Raw genomic sequence first — 18598 nt, forward strand, 5'->3', positions numbered from 1 at the left:
CAGGCATGGTGGCTCACACCTGTAGTCCCACCTAATTGGGAGGCTGAGTGGGAGGAATGCTTGAGTCCAGGACGTAGAGGCTGCAGTGAGCCGAGATCACGCCACTATACTCCAGCCTGGGTGACAGACAGCCTATCTAAAAAAGAAAAAGAAAGAAAGTAAAAAAAAAAAAAAAATATATATATATATATGTATTTATATATATGATTAAAGTAAAATAGATGTTTATAATCTATACATTTATTGCAAATACTATTTATAGCCCTAGTAGCTTAGATATTTTAGGTACCTAGTAACAAAATTCAAGTAAAAGATTGGTTAAAAAAAAAAGGTAGATGAAGTTGGACTCCTTTAACAAATAAGCATATCCTTGAACAGCAGAATCTAGAACCACTGCATCCAAGTCTAGCCTGTTAATCATGTTCTCTGGTGGTATACTCCAGAACACAGTATGTAATCAATTACTCTTACATCACTGTCTTTTCATAGCAGTCAGTAGACTAACTGTATCAGAATTATCTGAGAATTCCAGTATTCTGGAATTCTAATTCCAGAATACTTTCATCACTCCAAAAAGAAACCCCATACCCATTAGCAGTCACTCTCCACCACCCTCTCCCTAATCCCCTGGAAAACTTCAATCCATACCTTTGCCTATTCTGGATATTTCATGAAAATGAGATCATATAATATGTGGTCTTTGTATCTGGTTTCATTCACTTGACAAAATATTTTCAAGATTCACCTATGTTGTGACATGTATTAGTACTTCATTCCTTTTTATAGCCAAATAATATTTCATGGTATGGATATACAACATTTTGTTTATCCATTCATCAGTTGATGGACATTTGGGATTGTTTCCACTATCATGAGTAATACAGCTATGAACACTTGTGTACAAATTTTTTGTGTCAACATGTGTTTTCAATTATTCTGAGTATATACCTAGGCACAGAACTGAAGGATCATATGGTAACTGTGTTTAACATTTTAAAGAGCCGCCAAACTGTTTTCCAAAGTGGCTACACCATTTTACATTCCCACCAGTAACGTATGTTCTAATTTCTCCACAACTTTGCCAACACTTGTTATTGTGCATAATTTTTTATTATAGCTAACCTAGTGGATATAAAGTAGTATCTCACTGTGGTTTTGATTTGCATTTCCCTGTTGAGTAATAATACTGAGCATATTTTCATGTGCTTAATATTCAAGTCAGTGGTTTCAATTTTAACCTTAAGCTTTTGTGGATTTGAATAAACAATCCACTAGCCCGTTTACATTAACTTAAGGATACTGCTCCTTACACAAACATCTGGAGACACATCTTCATTTGAGGTGATGCTTTCTGAGGTTTTGAGAACTGCAAGGGGTCTTCGTTGAGTTAAAACTCGTGGGGGATCTGCAGGAGGACTGGAAAAAGACATACCTCACTTAGCAATTTTTTTCATAACAGTAGCCCCTAATTTATCCTCACTTATAATAACAGAAAATTCTTAAGTTAAAAAAAACAAAAAACAAACAAACAACGAACCTTTTATTCTTCTTTTCTGAAAGAAGAAACTCATCAAAAATGGAGAAAGGTATACTGGGACCTAGAGAAAGAGAGACTAGATACATACTCTAGGAGTAAATGCTTTACTCTTCAAGACAACCAGAAAAATTAATCAATATTTTGTGTTGTTTGAAAGCAGGAAGGCAATCTGTTTTTTTAATAACAAAAACTTCAAACATATAAAAGGTCATTAAACAATTTAACAATTACCTAAACATAGATGATCTTGTTCCATTTAGATTCCCTACCACTGTCACTACTCCCCAAACCCAACCCAATAGGATTATTTTAAACCAAATTCCAGACATGTCATTTTATCTGCAAATATTTCCGTACATATTTCTAAAAGAGGCTTTTTTAAAATCCCAATCCCAAAACATGATACCTACCTATAAAATGAGCAATTTATGAATATCTAATGTCCAGTCAGAAGTTTCATATTTTACCAATTAAAAAAATGTTTTGGCCGGGCGCAGTGGCTCACGCCTGTAATCCCAGCACTTTGGGAGGCCAAGGTGGGCGGATCACGAGGTCAGGAGATCGAGACCATCCTGGCTAATATGATGAAACCCTGTCTCTACTAAAAATACAAAAAAAAAAAAAAAAAAAATCAGGGGGATGTGGTGGTGGGCGCCTGTAGTCCCAGCTAGTCAGGAGGCTGAGGCAGGAGAATGGCATGAATCCGGGAGGCAGAATTTGCAATGAGCTGAGATCGCGCCACTGCACTCCAGCCTGGGTGACAGAGTGAGACTCAGTTTCAAAAAAATATAAATAAATAATTTTTTAAAAAAGTTTGTTTGAATTGGGAATGCAGAGTTAAGATCCGTATACTGTGATTGTTCAAATGCCTCTTAAATCTCTTTTATTCTATAGAGTTTTGGGGGGAATTTTTGTTCAACAAACTGGGTTGCTAGCCCCATAATGCTGGATTTTGCCAATTTCATCCCCCTATGTTGTTAACAATGTTCCTCCATGCTTTACATTTCCAATAAATTGTTGGTTAGAAACAGAGGTTTAATTAGATTTTAATGTTTTTTATTTTTATTTTTGCAAAGCCATTTACAAGTAGATATTCATGTTTCGCCACTTTTAACATGTTCTGAAGAAAAGAAAACCAATTTGAATATAAAATAGCTTCAAATTTTTTTTTTTCCCTGAAAAGAAACACCTTCCTTGGTGTCTTTGCTGTTTAGTGTACAGTAACTAAAGTATAAGATTTGGTGGTTAGTGTAAATTTAAAATTACAATTAAACCAAATATTTTGAAACACTGAGGAATCTTTAAAAAAAAACTCTTTCAAATATCTTTCCTATCATAAAGCATATGCCTACACTAAATTCCTAGCATCCTAGTCCCCCTCTTTCTTTCAATCCCTTTATCATACTAAAAATATTTACCATTTATTACATAACACATTTGTTATCAGCAAGCTCTTCTCAAAGTTGTCAAATACGACTCACCTTTAGAATGAGGTTGTTCCTGCCAAATGTTCTCCGCAAGTGAAGTTTCTCTGTGAAGGAACTTGTTTTAAATCATGTGCTCGATACCCACAGAAAGAACTGTTTAGTTTTTAAAAGTCCAAGAGGTTTTTCCATTAAATATAATATTTACTCTAAGATAAATTATTACTGTCAATCCAAATTCTCTTAAAGAAGATGGAACCTTTGGTTGTCAAAAATGTTGCAGAAATATATTTGATAATAGATGTCAAGTTGCATTAATAGTATAAGCAGATTACAAAATGGTAAGCTGACATTTTTATAAAACAAAACAAAAATACAATACAAAAGAAAAGACAGAACAGTGTTAATGGTAGTCATCTCTTGATGGTAGAAATGGGTGATTTTGATTTTTAAAAACATTATATGTATTTGTTTCTATAAGAAACATGTTTCTTCAGTGGAAAATAGTCAATGCTCTGTCCTCCCTAATCAGAATCAAAGCTTATGTTGTGACAGAAACTTATAAAAACCATGTCTCAATACTATAAAAGAGACTTCAAGGCACTAGAGAGTCAAGGGTTGTTTCTAAATGCCCTCCTATAGGCACTGTCCCTTCCACCAATGTAATCTTACTTGGCACAAGAGTTTACTCGACAAACAGAACTGGATAGAGTCATTCCTGGCATTTCCTGAGAGTCGGAAGCAATTCGCAGTTTAGTTGTCTCCTTTGTAGGCATCGTCTCTTCTTGCTGTTTGCATTAAATAAACAAAATCAATGTCCCTCCCACCCAGAAAATACTATTTTCAAGCTCTAACATTAGCTTTACTTTACTCTTTCCCTAGACATCCACCAACAAGATAAGATGAGTATACCACAAAAGTCATTTCCAATAATTTATATTCCTACTCTAAACTGGTACAGTTGTACTCAACTGAGCAGTGTCAGGCATATACTAAATTTCTTTAGGCAATCCCATTTTAATGGAACATAGCTAGAATAAAAAGCTTGAGCCAGAATTAACAACATAATGATTTGGAGTATAACTAAGAAGTCAATAAACTGCACCACTTCTTTCACATGCCACAAATTCTATTTGAAGTCACCTGTTAAATTACTTTCCCGCTCAACTTTCCTGCTACTAACAGCTAGGAAGCTACCAGAAACTCTAAATGGGGGTTGGGAGGATTTTAACCTTCTATATTTTTACAATGTTTACGTTTGTTTCAATAAATTTTAGTTTTGTGTATTGAAAAAAGAAAAATTACCTGATCACCTGTTCTTTCTTGCTGAGTAGTTTGGATTTCTTTTAGCTTCTTCTCCATCTCTTCAATCTGTTTCTGCATTTCTGCTCTCTTCTCGGCACTGGTCAATAGCTCGGCTAGAAACAGTAAAGCTGCTTGAGGTATTATTCCTCATAGTAACTCATTCTGTCCAAAACTGCCTTTGGAGCTCATCTCCTCAACACATATGTTACTAATACAGATGAAAATGATTTAAGTGGAACAAGGTCCTCAACTTGTGGTCTAGGCCTCTATTCTTTTAATTATCCATTCAATAAAAAAATAGAATACCTTTGAACAACACAGGTTTCTACTGAAAGGAAAAAAATACTGAATACCTACTATGTGCCAAGCACAACTCTGAGTACTTAGGTTTCAGTGGTACATAATACAAAGTCTTTGGTTATGTGATGCTAACAATCAAATTTGGGGGAAACACACACAAGAAAATCAGTTTAGAAAAAGAGTAAAATAGACGATGTGAGAATGTGTGACTGGGTAGACAGATGGAGGTCAAGGGAGGGCTACTTAAGACCAGTGATCAGGGAAGATCATTCTGATAAAGTGACATTATTAAGCTGTAACTTAAATGATAAGGGGCCAAAGTTCTGGGGTAAGATTCTAGGCTAACCAACTAGGTGGCACAAAGGCCCTAATGCAGGAAAAGACCACTGTGTCTAAGAATCCAAAGGAAGTTCAGTGTGGTTGCAGCATAGAAAGAGGGTGAATAGAAAAAGATGGGGTTGGAGAGGTAGGCAAAGGCTAAGTCACAAGGGGTTTTGTTTGTTTTTGGAGATGAGGTCTTGCTATATTGCTCAGGCTGGTCTGAAACTTCTGGTTCAATCCTTCTGCCTCACTTTTCTGAGTAGCTGGGACTACAGGCACGTGCTACCATGCTTGGCCATGCAGGGTTTTGCAGGTTAGCGTAAAGAGGCATAGATAGTGAGCCATGTGCTTATTAGTCAATTAATGAATGATGAGGTGTAACTGAAAAGTCTGAGGTGAGTACACTAAGGAGGCTCAGGAAATAGAAAAGAATTAGAGGATAGAAATCTGAAAGAAGCTAGAGTTTTTGAAAGAAGAGGGAAAAAATTTGGAAGTGCAATGCAAAGAAAAACAACCGTTGTGTAGGCCCTGATTGTGGCTTCTTCTTTTCTTGTATTCTTCCCTGAGAGTAAGTAGTTAGCAAGTCTTCGAAGCCAGTTTTTGACAGTAACTAGAAACCACATTTATTGAAATGAGGATTTATATAAGGGTACAAACTTATACACAGATGGGAATTTATATAAGCTCATGAAATAGATTCAGAGACCAGCTGAGAAATGAGTATTAAGGTCTGCAGGGTAGCTCATGCCTATAATCCCAGCACTTTGAAAGGCCAAGGTGGGAGGATAACTTGAGCCCAGGAGTTTGAGACCAGCCTGGGCAACACAGGGAGACCCCGTCTATTTAAAAAAAAACAAAAAACAAAACAAAACAAAAAAACACAACAGAAATGAGTATTAAAAAATTCTCAGAGGTCAGTGCCTTCTTATTCCTAATTAAATCTCATCTAATCTAGAGTAGGTCCTTCTTTGGCTAGTTGAAAACAAAATGTACCTTTTCTTTTTCCCACAGAAATGAAAATTCACCATGTTGCCCAGGCTGGTCTTTTTTTCCCCAAAGTGCTGGAATTACAGGTGTGAGTCACTATGCTCAGCCCTAAAATGGACTTTCATTTTCCTTCTATATACCTGGTACAGACTAAGCTTTTCCCTTAGGAAACAGTTTTTATCTAGATACCTAGTTCCTTTTCTGGTTCATATTTGGCCACCCTTCTAGCCTATTTCTTTGCTGGAGTGGTTCTCCTTTTCTTTTTTTTCTTTTTTTTTTTTGAGACAGAGTCTGGCTCTGTCGCCCAGGCTGGAGTGCGGTGGCGGGATCTCAGCTCACTGCAAGCTCCGCCTCCCGGGTTTACGCCATTCTCCTGCCTCCGCCTCCCAAGTAGCTGGGACTACAGGCGCCCGCCTCGTTTTTTGTATTCTTTAGTAGAGACGAGGTTTCACCGTATTAGCCAGGATGGTCTCGATCTCCTGACCTTGTGATCCGCCCGTCTCGGCCTCCCAAAGTGCTGGGATTACAGGCTTGAGCCACCGCGCCCGGCCTGGTTCTCCTTTTCTAAAACCCTTACTCAACTAACACCTTGCTTTGCAACTATCCCTCTCTCCTACCTAGACACAGAGGTTCAATTTGAACCCAGAGCACTTTTGACAATCTTGGATGACACTAATTAGTGTAACAAATGAAAACAATTCCAAACTTACTAACAGTCTGCTTTACCAAAGTTGCCACCTGGAACTCAGAAAAGATTGCTCCTCAAAGTTTAAGTGATGGTTAAGTTTCCCAGCTAACCCACAAACACTACATCCTCTTAAGAGAGCTGAGCTATATTAGTAGGTTATTCTGCATATCCATGTATAAAAGAAACATTACTTTCTTATAGATCCTAATAAGAAATGTCTAAATGGAAGTGGACCCTCCCCTACCTCATTTTCTGTACCCTTCTTTACTCTCCTTCACCTTGTCATGCGTTAAGCCTCACATGCCTTACTTCCCTACTTTCCAGCCCATTCTGCCCTGCCTCTTGCCTTCAAGTACTCAAGGCTCCAGAATCAGAACTGTTTCCTGTTTCCCAAAAATTCCCATATCTCAATTTTTAAACATTTTTCTTTAATTTATAATGTCTTTAAAAAATATGAATATCCATAATCTAAATCATTGCAGTGTGACCTAATAGGTTAATCTAAATAAGCTCTTGGAGAAATTTCAGACAAAATATCAAAGGTAAAGCGGAATATTTCAAGCAATAGCATTAGGAAAAGTACTTAATAGGGATGCATGGAATGCACATATATGCATGTCAGGGATCATAGCTGCCTGCTTATTGTATTGGGGAACATAAATTGTTCACACAGTTCAGAACTTCTTCCTTTACTTCTAAATATACTCAGTACCCCCACACCTCAAGGAGTTCTCGTGGAAGGCAGCAACGGGAGGTTGGCTGATACACAGAAAGAAACAGTACAACCATAGAAATATCACATAAAGGTGCAAAGTATAAGGTTAGTTTTCTTCAGACGTAATAGATCAGCTCAACCTTCACACAACTAAGTCAAGTCCTTTTCACAAACTTGAATTACACACACCTTCCCTTTGCTCTTTTAATTTCTTCCGGAAAACTTCAGCCCGGATTTCTTCAAAGGAGAATTCCCCCACTCCTGCATAAATCTTCTCCTTACAATACATCATTTTCTCTTTCTTCTCCTCAGATGCTTGCTGATGGCTCTGAACCCTTTGCAGAGGATCTCCTTCTTCCTTTCCAGGCTTTCTGGTGCTGAGGATGTGGTTTATACTAGGTTCAATTTTACATGGTGTCCTAAAGAAGCAAAATTACTATTATTCATATGGGTAAAAATAAAATAAAAAAAAGATTGATAAAATAAACTAAAAATAATTCACAAGGGCCATCAATAATTATGTTCTGCAAATCTGGAGGCATTATATTACCTGACTTCAAACTATACTGTAAGGCCATAGTCACCAAAACATCATAATACTGGTATAAAAACAGGCATATAGACCAATGGAACAGAATAGAGAGCCCAGAAATCAAGCGAAATACTCACAGTCAACTGATCTTTGACAAAGCAAACAAAAATGTAAAGTGGGGAAAGATACCCTATTCAACAAATGGTGCTGGGATAATTGGCAAGCCACATGTAGGAGAATGAAACTGGATTCTCCTCTCTCACGTTATACAAAAAAATCAACTCAAGGTGGATCAAAGACTTAATTAAATCTAAGATTTGAAACCATAAAAATTCTAGAAGATAACATTGGAAAAACCCTTCTAGACATTGGCTTAGGTAAAGACTTCATGACCAAGAACCCAAAAGCAAATGCAAGAAAAACAAAGATAATTAGATGGGACTAAACTAAACTAAAAAGCTTCTGCACAGCAAAAGGAATAATCAGCAGAGTAAACAGACCACCCAAGAGTGGGAGAAAATCTTCGCAATCTATGCATCTGACAAACGACTAATATTCAGAATCTACAGGGAACTCAAGCAAATCAGCAAGAAAAAAACAAACAATCCCATCAAAAATTGGGCTAAGGGCATGAATAGATAATTTTCAAAAGATATACAAATGGCCAACAAGCATATGAAAAAAGTTTAACATCACTAATCATCAGGGAAATGCAAATCAAAACCACAATGCGATACCCGCTTACTCCTGTGAGAATGGCCATAATCAAAAAATCAAAAAATAATAGATACTGGCATGGATGTGGTGAAACGGGAACACATTTACACTGTTGGGGGGAATGTAAATTTGTACAACCACTATGGAAAACAGTGTGGAGATTCCTTAAGGAACTAAAAGTAGATCCACCATTCGATCCAGCAATCCCACTCCTGGGTATCTACCCAGAAGAAAAGAAGTCATTATATGAAAAAGATACCTGCATATGTATGTTTTAGCAGCACAATTCGCAACTGCAAAAATATGGAACCAGCCCAAATGCCCATCAATCAATGCGTGGATAAAGAAAATGTGGTATATATCTACCATGAAATACTACTCAGCCATAAAAAGGAACAAAATAATGGCATTTGAAGCAATCTGGATGGAACTGGAGACCATTATTCTAAGTGAGGTAACTGAGGAATGGAAAACCAAACATCATATATTCTCACTCATAAGCGGGAGCTAAGCTATAAGGACGTAAAGGCATAAAAATGATACAGTGGACTCTGGGGATTTGGGGGAATAAGGGTAAAAAGATTACACATCGGGTACAGTGTACACTGCTCGGGTGAGGGGTGCACCAAAATTTCAGAAATTACCACTAAGTAACTTATTTGTGTAACCAAACACCACCTGTTCTCCAAAACCTATTGAAATTTAAGAAAAAGGAAAATAAAATTATGCTCTGAGTACCACCTCTGCTATGACAAGGAAGGAAATTAGCCATAAGTGGGATCATCAAGTAGCTTATATTACTTATAGGTGAAAATAAATCTTAATACCATATCCTAATGATACCCAGTATATAAAAAAAAAGTTAACCTATGCAATACAAACCATTTTTCATGGTTTAGTACCCAAAAGAATTAGAGTTAAGAATATAGTATTAGTTACTCAATAATATTAAGTCCAGGGTGCTCAGTTGAGGGGGAAGAATCAGAGTGGTAGCATAGATTTTAAAAGAATGAAGTATAAGATACTTCAACCATGATACAGCAGGTATTTTCAACCCTGTGGATCAGAATAACCTATATACCTTTTATTTTCTTATATACCTTTCTACAACTAAAGATACCGGTCCTTCCCAGACTCAGTGAATCAAAAGCTGTAATGGTAGGGTCCAAGCATTTACATGCTTAAAAAGTTTCCCCAACTTGCTCAGCCTGCTAGAGGACATCTATGAAAAACCCATACTAACATCATACTTCATGGTGAAAGGCTAGATGCTTTCCCCCTAAGATCAGGAACAAGACAAGGATGTCCATTCTTGTCACTTTTATACAACATTGTACTAGAAGTTCTAGTCAAGGCTATTAGGCAAGAGAAACAAATAAAAGGAGTCCAGATGGGAAAGGAAGAAGCAAAACGATCTCTTTTTGCAGAAGATATGGTCTTAGATAACAAACGAGTTCATCAAAGTCAAAGAATACAAGATCAGTATACAAAAATCAATGTATTTTATCCATTTGCAATGAACAATCTGAAAATAAAATTAATCTCATCTCAAGGCAGCATGTAAAGAAAGGGAAAAAAGAAAATGAAATTAAGAAAACAATTCTATTTACTATAGCTTCAAAAACAGTAAAATATTTCACAATAAATTTAAAATAAGGAAGTGAGAGAAGACATATAGATGGAGGTTGGGCACATTGGCCTGTAATTCCAGCACTTCGCGAGGCTGAGGCAGGAGGATCACTTGAGGCCAGGAGTTCAAGACCAGCCTGGTCAATACAGTAAGATCCTGTCTTTTTTTTTTTTTTTTTCTTTTGAGACAGAATCTTGCTCTTGTCACCCAGGCTGGAGTGCAATGGCACGATCGCAGCTCACTGCAACCCCCGCCTCCCAGGTTCAAGCAATTCTCCTGCCTCAGCCTCCCGAGTAGCTGGGATTACAGGCGCCGGGGCCACCAGGCCTGGCTAATTTTTGTATTTTTAGTAGAGATGGGCTTTTGCCATGTTGGCGAACTTCCGACGCCAACATGGCTGAGACCCTGTCTTTAAAAAACAAAATTAGGGCTGGGCGCGGTGGTTCAAGCCTGTAATCCCAGGACTTTGGGAGGCCGAGACGGGCGGATCACGAGGTCAGGAGATCGAGACCATCCTGGCTAACATGGTGAAACCCGGTCTCTACTAAAAAATACAAAAAAACTAGCCGGGCGAGGTGGCAGGCGCCTGTAGTCCTGGCTACTCGGGAGGCTGAGGCAGGAGAATGGCGTAAACCTGGGAGGCGGAGCTTGCAGTGAGCTGAGATCCGGCCACTGCACTCCAGCCTGGGCGACACAGCGAGACTCCGTCTCAAAAAAAAAAAAAAAAAAAAAAAACAGGGCCGGGCCCGTGGCTCAAGCCTGTAATCCCAGCACTTTGGGAGGCCAAGATGGGCGGATCACGAGGTCAGGAGATTGAGACCATCCTGGCTAACACGGTGAAACCCCGTCTCTACTAAAAAAAATACAAAAAACTAGCCGGTCGTGGTGGTGGGCGCCTGTAGTCCCAGCTACTCGGGAGGCTGAGGCGGGAGGATGGCGTAAACCCGGGAGGCGGAGCTTGCAGTGAGCTGAGATCTGGCCACTGCACTCCAGCCTGGGCGACGGTCCATCTCAAAATAAAAAAAAAAAAAAATTAGCCAGGCGTGGTGGCATGCACCTGTAGTCCCAGCTACCAGGGTGGATAAGGCAGGAGGATTACTTGAGCCCAGCCTGGGCAACAGAGTGAGACACTGTCTCTAAGGGGAAAATATATATATATCCATCCCAGCTATTTTATATATATATATATTTTTTATATATTATATATATATTTTTAGAGACACTGTCTCTAAAAAAAGTATATATATAGGTGGTATATATATAGATATATATATAGATGATAAGCATATGAAAATATGCTTCCCATGTCATTAAGGAATTGCAAATTAAAACAATAAGATACTGCTGCACACGCATTAGAATGGTTAAAATCTAAAATACTGATGACACTGAATGTTGCCAAGGATGTGGAACAATAGAAGCTCTCATTCATTTGTGGTAGGAATGCAAAACAGTATAGCTACTTTGAAAAATAACTTGGCACATTTCTACAAAGCTAAAATTAGTCTTATTATGCAATCCAGCCAAATGAGTTAAAAACTTATGTCTGCACAAAAACCTGGCTGGGTGTGGTGGCTCATGCCTGTAATCCCAGTGCTTTGGGAGGCTGAGGCAGGAGGATTACTTGATCCCAGGAGTTCAAGACCAGGCTGGGCAACACAGTGAGACTCTGTCTTAAAAAAAAAAAAAAAAGCCAGCCATGGTAGCATGCACCTGTAGTCCCAGCCACTAGGCAGGACGAGGTGGGAGGATCACTTGAGTCCAGGAGTCAGGACTGCAGTGCGCCAGGATCATGCTACTGTAGGTGAAAGAACAAGACTATTTAAAACAAACAAACAAGCAAACAAACCTGCACATGAATGTCTATAGCAACCTTATTCATAATTGCTAAAACTTGTAAGTCACCAGAATGACCTCCTGTGGGTGAATAGATAAACAAATCGTGGCACTTCTATACAATGGAATATCATTCAGCACTATAAATGAGGTATTGTGCCAGAAGAAGATGCAGAGGAACCTTATTGTTAAGTGGAAGGAGCCAGATTGAAAAGGCTACATATACTATGATTCCAACTACATGACTTTCTGGAAAGGGCAGAACTATAAAGACAATGAAAAGATCAATAGTTTCCAGGGATTTGGGGAGAGACAGAAAGGGATGAACAAATGGAGCACAGGGATTTCTGGGACAATGAAACTATTCTGAATGACACCGTAATGATGGATATATAACATTTATGCGTTTGTTAAAACCCACAGATCTGTAAAACACATTAGAGTGAATCCTAATGTAAACAAAGAACTTTAACCAATAATAATGTATCAATATTGGATCATCAATTATAACAAATGTACCATACTTATGCATGATGTTAGTAATAGGAAAAACTGTGCACAGGGTTGAGGGGTGGGGAGGGAGTATATGGAACTCTCTGTGCTTTCGACCGCATTTTTCTGCAAACCTAACACTGCCCTAAAAATAAAGTCTATTAATTAAAGAAAAAGAAGTGCAAAACCTGTATTCTGAAACCTACAAAACATTGAAAGAATTTAAAGATATACATAACTGGAAAGACATCCCATGTTCATGGACCAGAAGACTTAATATTTTTAAGATGTCAATATTCATTAACTTAACCTACAGATTCAACAGAATCCCTATCAAAATTCCAGCTGGTTTTTCTGCAGAAATTGACAGGCTAATTGTAAAATTGATAAGGAATTACAAGGGAATCAGAACAATCAAAACAATCTTCAAAAAGAGGAACGAAGTTGGATTCATCCTTCTCAATTTCAAGTTACTACAAATCTACAGTAATCGAGATTGTGTAGGGGGAAAAAAAAAGATTGTGTGGTATTGACATAAGGATAGACAAATAGATAAATGGAATAGAATTAAGAGTCTAGAAATAAATTCATCCATTTCGGTCAACTGATATTTCAACAAGAGTGCCAAGACCATTCAATGGCAAAAGAGTAGTCTTCAACAAGTGGTGCTGGGACCACTGGATATCTACATGGAGAAAAATGAATTTGGACTCCTTCCTCATACCATATACAAAAATTAGCTAAGAATGGATCACAGACCTAAATATAAGAGTTAAAACTATAAAGCTCCTAGAAGAAAATGTATAGAAGTAAATCTTCATGACTTTGGATTAGTCAGAGCCTTCTAAGATATGACACCGAAAGCTTAGAGTTTTTTATCTCAAAATCTTATTTTTAGAGATAAAAAACAGATATATTGCATTTCATCAAAATTTTAAATAACTTTTGGTCTTCAAAAGAGATCATTGAGAAAATAAAATGACAACCCAGAATGGGAGAAAATATTTGCAAATCATATATCTGATAAGAACTTGTATCTAGAATACCTAAAGGACTCTTAAACTCAACAATAAAAAACCAAATAGAGTAGTTTCTCCTTACTCATGGTTTCACTTTCAGCAGTTTCAGTTATCTATGGTCAATGGTGGTCCAAAAATATTAAGTGAAAAATTCCAGAAATAATTCATCAGTTTTAAATTACAAGTCATTCTGGCCAGGCACAGTGGCCCATGCCTGTAATCTCAGCACTTTGGGATGCTGAGTTGGTCGGGTGGATCACTGAGCCCAAGAGTTCGAGACCAGCCTGGGCAATATGGCAAAACTCCGTCTCCACTATAAACACAGAAATTAGCTGGATGTGATGGCACAAGCCTGTAATCTCAGCTACTCGGGAGGCTGAGGCACAAGAATTGGTTGAACCCAGGAGGCTGAGGTTGCAGTGAGCCACGATGGCACCACTGCACTCCAGCCTGGGCAACAGAGTGAGACTCGGTCTCAAAAAATAAAAATAAAAATTACAAGGCGTTCTGACTATCCTGATGAAATCCCATATACTCCCATTTTGTTCCACCTAGGATGTGAATCATCCTTTTGTTTAGCATCCACAGCTACTAAGAGACACTTAGGAGCTGACTCTTATCAGATCAGCTGTCCCAGCATTGCAGTTCTTGTGCTCAAGTAACCCTTATTATACTTAATAATGGTCCCAAAGCACGAGAGTAGTGCTGCTGGTGATTTGGATATGCCAAAGGTGAAAGTTCTTAACTTTTATTTTATTATTTTATTTCATTTTTAGAGACAGGATCTGGATCTGTTGCCTAGGCTGGAGTACAGTGGTGTGACCCTGGCTCACTGCAGCCATGGACTCCTGGGTACAAAAAATCCTCCCACTTCATCCTCCATAGTAACAGAAAAACTAAAAAAAGGGCGGGCGCAGTGGCTCACACCTGTAATCCCAGCACTATGGGAGGCCGAGGTGGGTGGATCATGAGGTCAAGAGATCGAGACCATCCTGGTTAACACGGTGAAACCCCGTCTCTACCAAAAATACAAAAAATTAGCCAGGCATGGTAGTGGACACCTGTAGTCCCAGCTACTTGGGAGGCTGAGGCAGGAGAATGGCATGAACCCGGGAGGTGGAGTTTGCAGTGAGCCGAGATCACGTCACTCCAGCCTGGGCGACAGAGTGAGACTCCATCTCAAAAAAAAAAAAAAAAAAAAAAAGAACTAGGCAATGTTAAGCATTAGACTAAATCTCAGGCTGGCTTGCTGACTTGTTTATTTAACCACCACCTACTATACTTTTTCTTAAAAACAGAAATGCTAAGGATTAGGAAGAAGGGGAAAAATATATCCAGAAGGAAAAAGCAGGATAAGAGGGAAAACTATCATCATTTCTCATTACTATCAATGACAAAATGAGAATGTCTCACTTAAATCACATTATCTTTTCCCTACATCCCCATTATCCCATCAGACAAATCTTCGAACTTACTGCTGAAGCCTCTCCCATCCATGCTCCCTTCTCCTTTCATTACCACTACCCTGCCCAAATACCACCCCTAATATCCTTGCCTGAACCATTCCAATAGCTTATTTATCTGTGTTCAATCCATCTTCCAGAATAGCCACCATTAATTTTCCTAAAGCAATATTCAGTAATGAAAATATAAACCTAATTAATAAGTTTATTCCTTAATAAAATATTAACAAACGGTCTTTTAACCCTAACATACTCAAAGGAATACAAACATAAAGGATATACAAAACTTTGGTTACTATTTTCTAATAAATAGAGACAGGGTCTCACTAGGCTGCCCAGGCTGGTCTTGAACACCTAGGCTCTATGGATCCTCCTGCTTCCACCTGTGTTGGGATTACAGGTGTGAGCTATTGCACCTGGCCTAGTTACTTTCATCTTCACAAAGAAGAAAATGCCTCTGGTAAGTAGAAAAGGTGCCTCTGCCCACCCCTAATAATTCTCACTTCAAAATATCCAAAAACCACACTCACATAACTGGCTGTTGTGCAGTCTCTTCTACATATGGTGTAAAACTGGGAAGCACAGCAGGTACAGCCATCAGTGACGTTGTATTGCCACGAGGCTGGAGATGAAGAAGAAAACTAAAATTACCATAGTTTTATGTTCTGAGACAGCATATATAGACCATGCCTAAATATTCAAGAGGAATTAAAAGAGATGGTAAAAATACTTCTCTACTCTAAATGTGAAGTCTTTGTTGTGTCAGCAAAGCACTGGATTTAAGAGTCCTTACCCTGTATTCCAAGGACCTGCCTGTGTTCCAAGGGCCTGCTTGCAGCTCATTCTCTTTGGCCCTGGGCACGGGGGGTGCTATCCATGGCTCGACTGTAGGCTTAGATAACTCTGCTATAGAAGCCTCATCAGCATTTTCATCAAAAACAGTAATTCTACTATTACTTTGCATCTGTTGAGGAAATAGATTTTGGAGTCCTCTGTTCTGGCTTGGAGCTAGGAGCAAAAATATTAAAACTTCATGTAAAATGTTTCATTATTAACTTAGATGACAGATAAAGTATACCTATTCTTCCCCAACTCAAGGAGAATATTTCCACAACAGAAAAAAAAATTTTTTTAAATAAAAAAACTTAATAAATCAAAAATAGAATCGTTTTATCCATTCTTTGTTACTTATATTCTGCCTTCTTTTCCCTCCTCCAGTCACCCCCCATCTTTTATTCACAGATTTCCAAAAAAGACATTCTATATCTTCCTTCAGTCATCATTATAACATTATCTAGTTTTATCAGAAACTAACCTAAGTTTTATTCTTCAGTTTTAAACTTTCTCTCAATGGAGTATATCCAGAGATATACTGGAACTAGAGAATACAAAATTAACCCATTTATTAGGGGTTTTCTCTGTTGTGGGGCTGGTTATTAACCAAGCTTCATCACAATCTGGATGAAATAGCCTTTGGGACCATACACTTTCTATATCCTAATTCTAGAATCACCAAGCAACATTCTGATTATTGATAAATTGATACCAGGAAAGAAATAAGAGATTTTAAAAAAGTATGGTTTACATGTCTAACTGCTATAAATATAATAAATAAAAGCTTATTATTCTCTGTACCTTCTGGTTGATTTTGCTATGAACCTAAAACTGCTCTAAAAAATAGTCAGTGTAGGCCGGGTGTGGTGGCTCAAGCCTGTAATCCCAGCACTTTGGGAGGCCGAGATGGGTGGATCACGAGGTCAGGAGATCGAGACCATCCTGGCTAACACGGTGAAACCCTGTCTCTATTAAAAAATACAAAAAAACTAGCTGGGCGAGGTGGCGGGCACCTGTAGTCCCAGCTACTCGGGAGGCTGAGGCAGGAGAATGGCGTGAACCCGGGAGGCGGAGCTTGCAGTGAGCTGAGATCTGGCCACTGCACTCCAGCCTGGGCAACAGAGCGAGACTCCATCTCAAAAAAAAAAAAAAAAAAAATAGTGTTGTCCAGATGCAGTGGCTCACACCTAAAATCCTAGCTACCTTGGGAGGCTGAGGCAAGAGGACTGCTTGAGCCTAGGAGTTTGAAGCTATGGTGAGCTATGATTGCACCACCACGTTTCAGGCAACAGAGCGAGAACCTATCTCTTAAAAAAAAAAAAGTCAATGTTAATTAAAACAAAATTATTGCTGATCTTTGGGTATACAGAGAGTCTAATGTCTGGTCCCAAAGGGCTCTGAAGGCAGGATTCTTAACCATATTAGTATCATTCTCTGAGGCTTTGGTATACATAAGTTTCACTTTAACAACACCTGCTATGTTACTACATATCTTCTTTCAACTTACAATTCAAACTCAGAAAATCTTGATGCTTCCTAAATATTAGGTCTTTCTTAATTAAGACACAAAATTACTGATGCATTTTGATTTTACTGCACACTGTAATATTAGCTCTCCTTTGACTTCCTTCTTTGTGTTACTCAGTATTCAGCAAACTAGAACAGTGTCCACAGGTATACTTATGTATTATCTGCTTACATGAGTTTACCACTTATGTGATTTTACCACTAGAAACTAACAGTTTTCCGAAATAACATTTAACAAGGCCGGGCGCGGTGGCTCAAGCCTGTAATCCCAGCACTTTGGGAGGCCGAGGCGGGCGGATCACAAGGTCAGGAGATCGAGACCATCCTGGCTAACACGGTGAAACCCCGTCTCTACTAAAAAATACAAAAAACTAGCCGGGCGAGGTGGCGGGCGCCTGTAGTCCCAGCTACTCGGGAGGCTGAGGCAGGAGAATGGCGTAAACCCGGGAGGCGGAGCTTGCAGTGAGCTGAGATCCGGCCACTGCACTCCAGCCCGGGCGACAGAGCGAGACTCCGTCTCAAAAAAAAAAAAAAAAAAAAAACATTTAACAAACTTACCCTTGAGAGCACCTCCTACACGGATGATTGGAGCTCTTGCTGTCTTTTTCCCTTTGCTCTTTAGTTCCGCTAGTGTGCTTCGTTGTGGTACAGAAGACTCAAAAACTTCCTCCTCTTCTTCTTTCTCAAGTGCCAACAGAGTTTGTCGAGACACTCGAGCTTGGAATTGTCTAAAGCAGCAGAATGGACAACTAACTTTTAGTGAGGTGACCACGACTTTACCAGACTCTAAATTTCCAATTTGTTAAAGTAAACAAATTAGAAGAATAGGCTGGGGGAAGAATGCAGAAATATCCCAAAGAACATATTTATTCTCTCGGAAGTAAAGAGAGTCACCTTAAGATCATGAAAAGTTTTGGCTAGAATGATTTAACTCTCCCTTTAAATGCCCAAGTTTGACCAATTTAAATTATTCTGAAAATCACCATTAAGTTGATCTGAGGATCAGGTTAGGGTTATTAAGACTAAGATCACAGAATTTATTAAGATTAGAGTTTCTCCACCAACTTTTTATTAGAAAACTGGACCCACCAATTGTTAACATCATGCCACATCTATTTTATCACTGAGTGTCTTTTTCTATACACGTGCATGCGCACACACGCACATATACAGTTTCTCCTGACCTATATGAAATGAAGTTGCATATGACATGACATTTTACTTTAGCAAAGCTGGCAGAAGTTTGAAAAGTAAACTTCCTATGCTGCTGC

The 18598-nt window shown here is 38.6% G+C and overlaps 1 protein-coding gene across 2 annotated transcripts in view; it reads right to left on the minus strand.

Moving 5' to 3' along the window:
• BUB1B (BUB1 mitotic checkpoint serine/threonine kinase B) overlaps positions 1-18598 on the minus strand; it is a 59627-nt gene that overhangs the window by 17070 nt on the left and 23959 nt on the right. For both annotated transcript variants that reach the window (XM_033190593.1, XM_033190592.1), the window contains exons 6-14: positions 17886-18055; positions 15760-15974; positions 15497-15588; positions 7467-7696; positions 4267-4379; positions 3634-3749; positions 3019-3068; positions 1538-1598; positions 1311-1416 (exon numbers count right to left, since the gene is read on the minus strand). In XM_033190593.1, the coding sequence (XP_033046484.1) occupies positions 1311-1416; positions 1538-1598; positions 3019-3068; positions 3634-3749; positions 4267-4379; positions 7467-7696; positions 15497-15588; positions 15760-15974; positions 17886-18055 (1153 nt within the window). The remainder of the gene's footprint in view (positions 1-1310; positions 1417-1537; positions 1599-3018; positions 3069-3633; positions 3750-4266; positions 4380-7466; positions 7697-15496; positions 15589-15759; positions 15975-17885; positions 18056-18598) is intronic.

The sequence above is a fragment of the Trachypithecus francoisi genome, unplaced genomic scaffold (assembly GCF_009764315.1).
Source record: "Trachypithecus francoisi isolate TF-2019V2 unplaced genomic scaffold, Tfra_2.0 Lachesis_group3, whole genome shotgun sequence".
Taxonomy (NCBI): Eukaryota; Metazoa; Chordata; class Mammalia; order Primates; family Cercopithecidae; genus Trachypithecus; species Trachypithecus francoisi.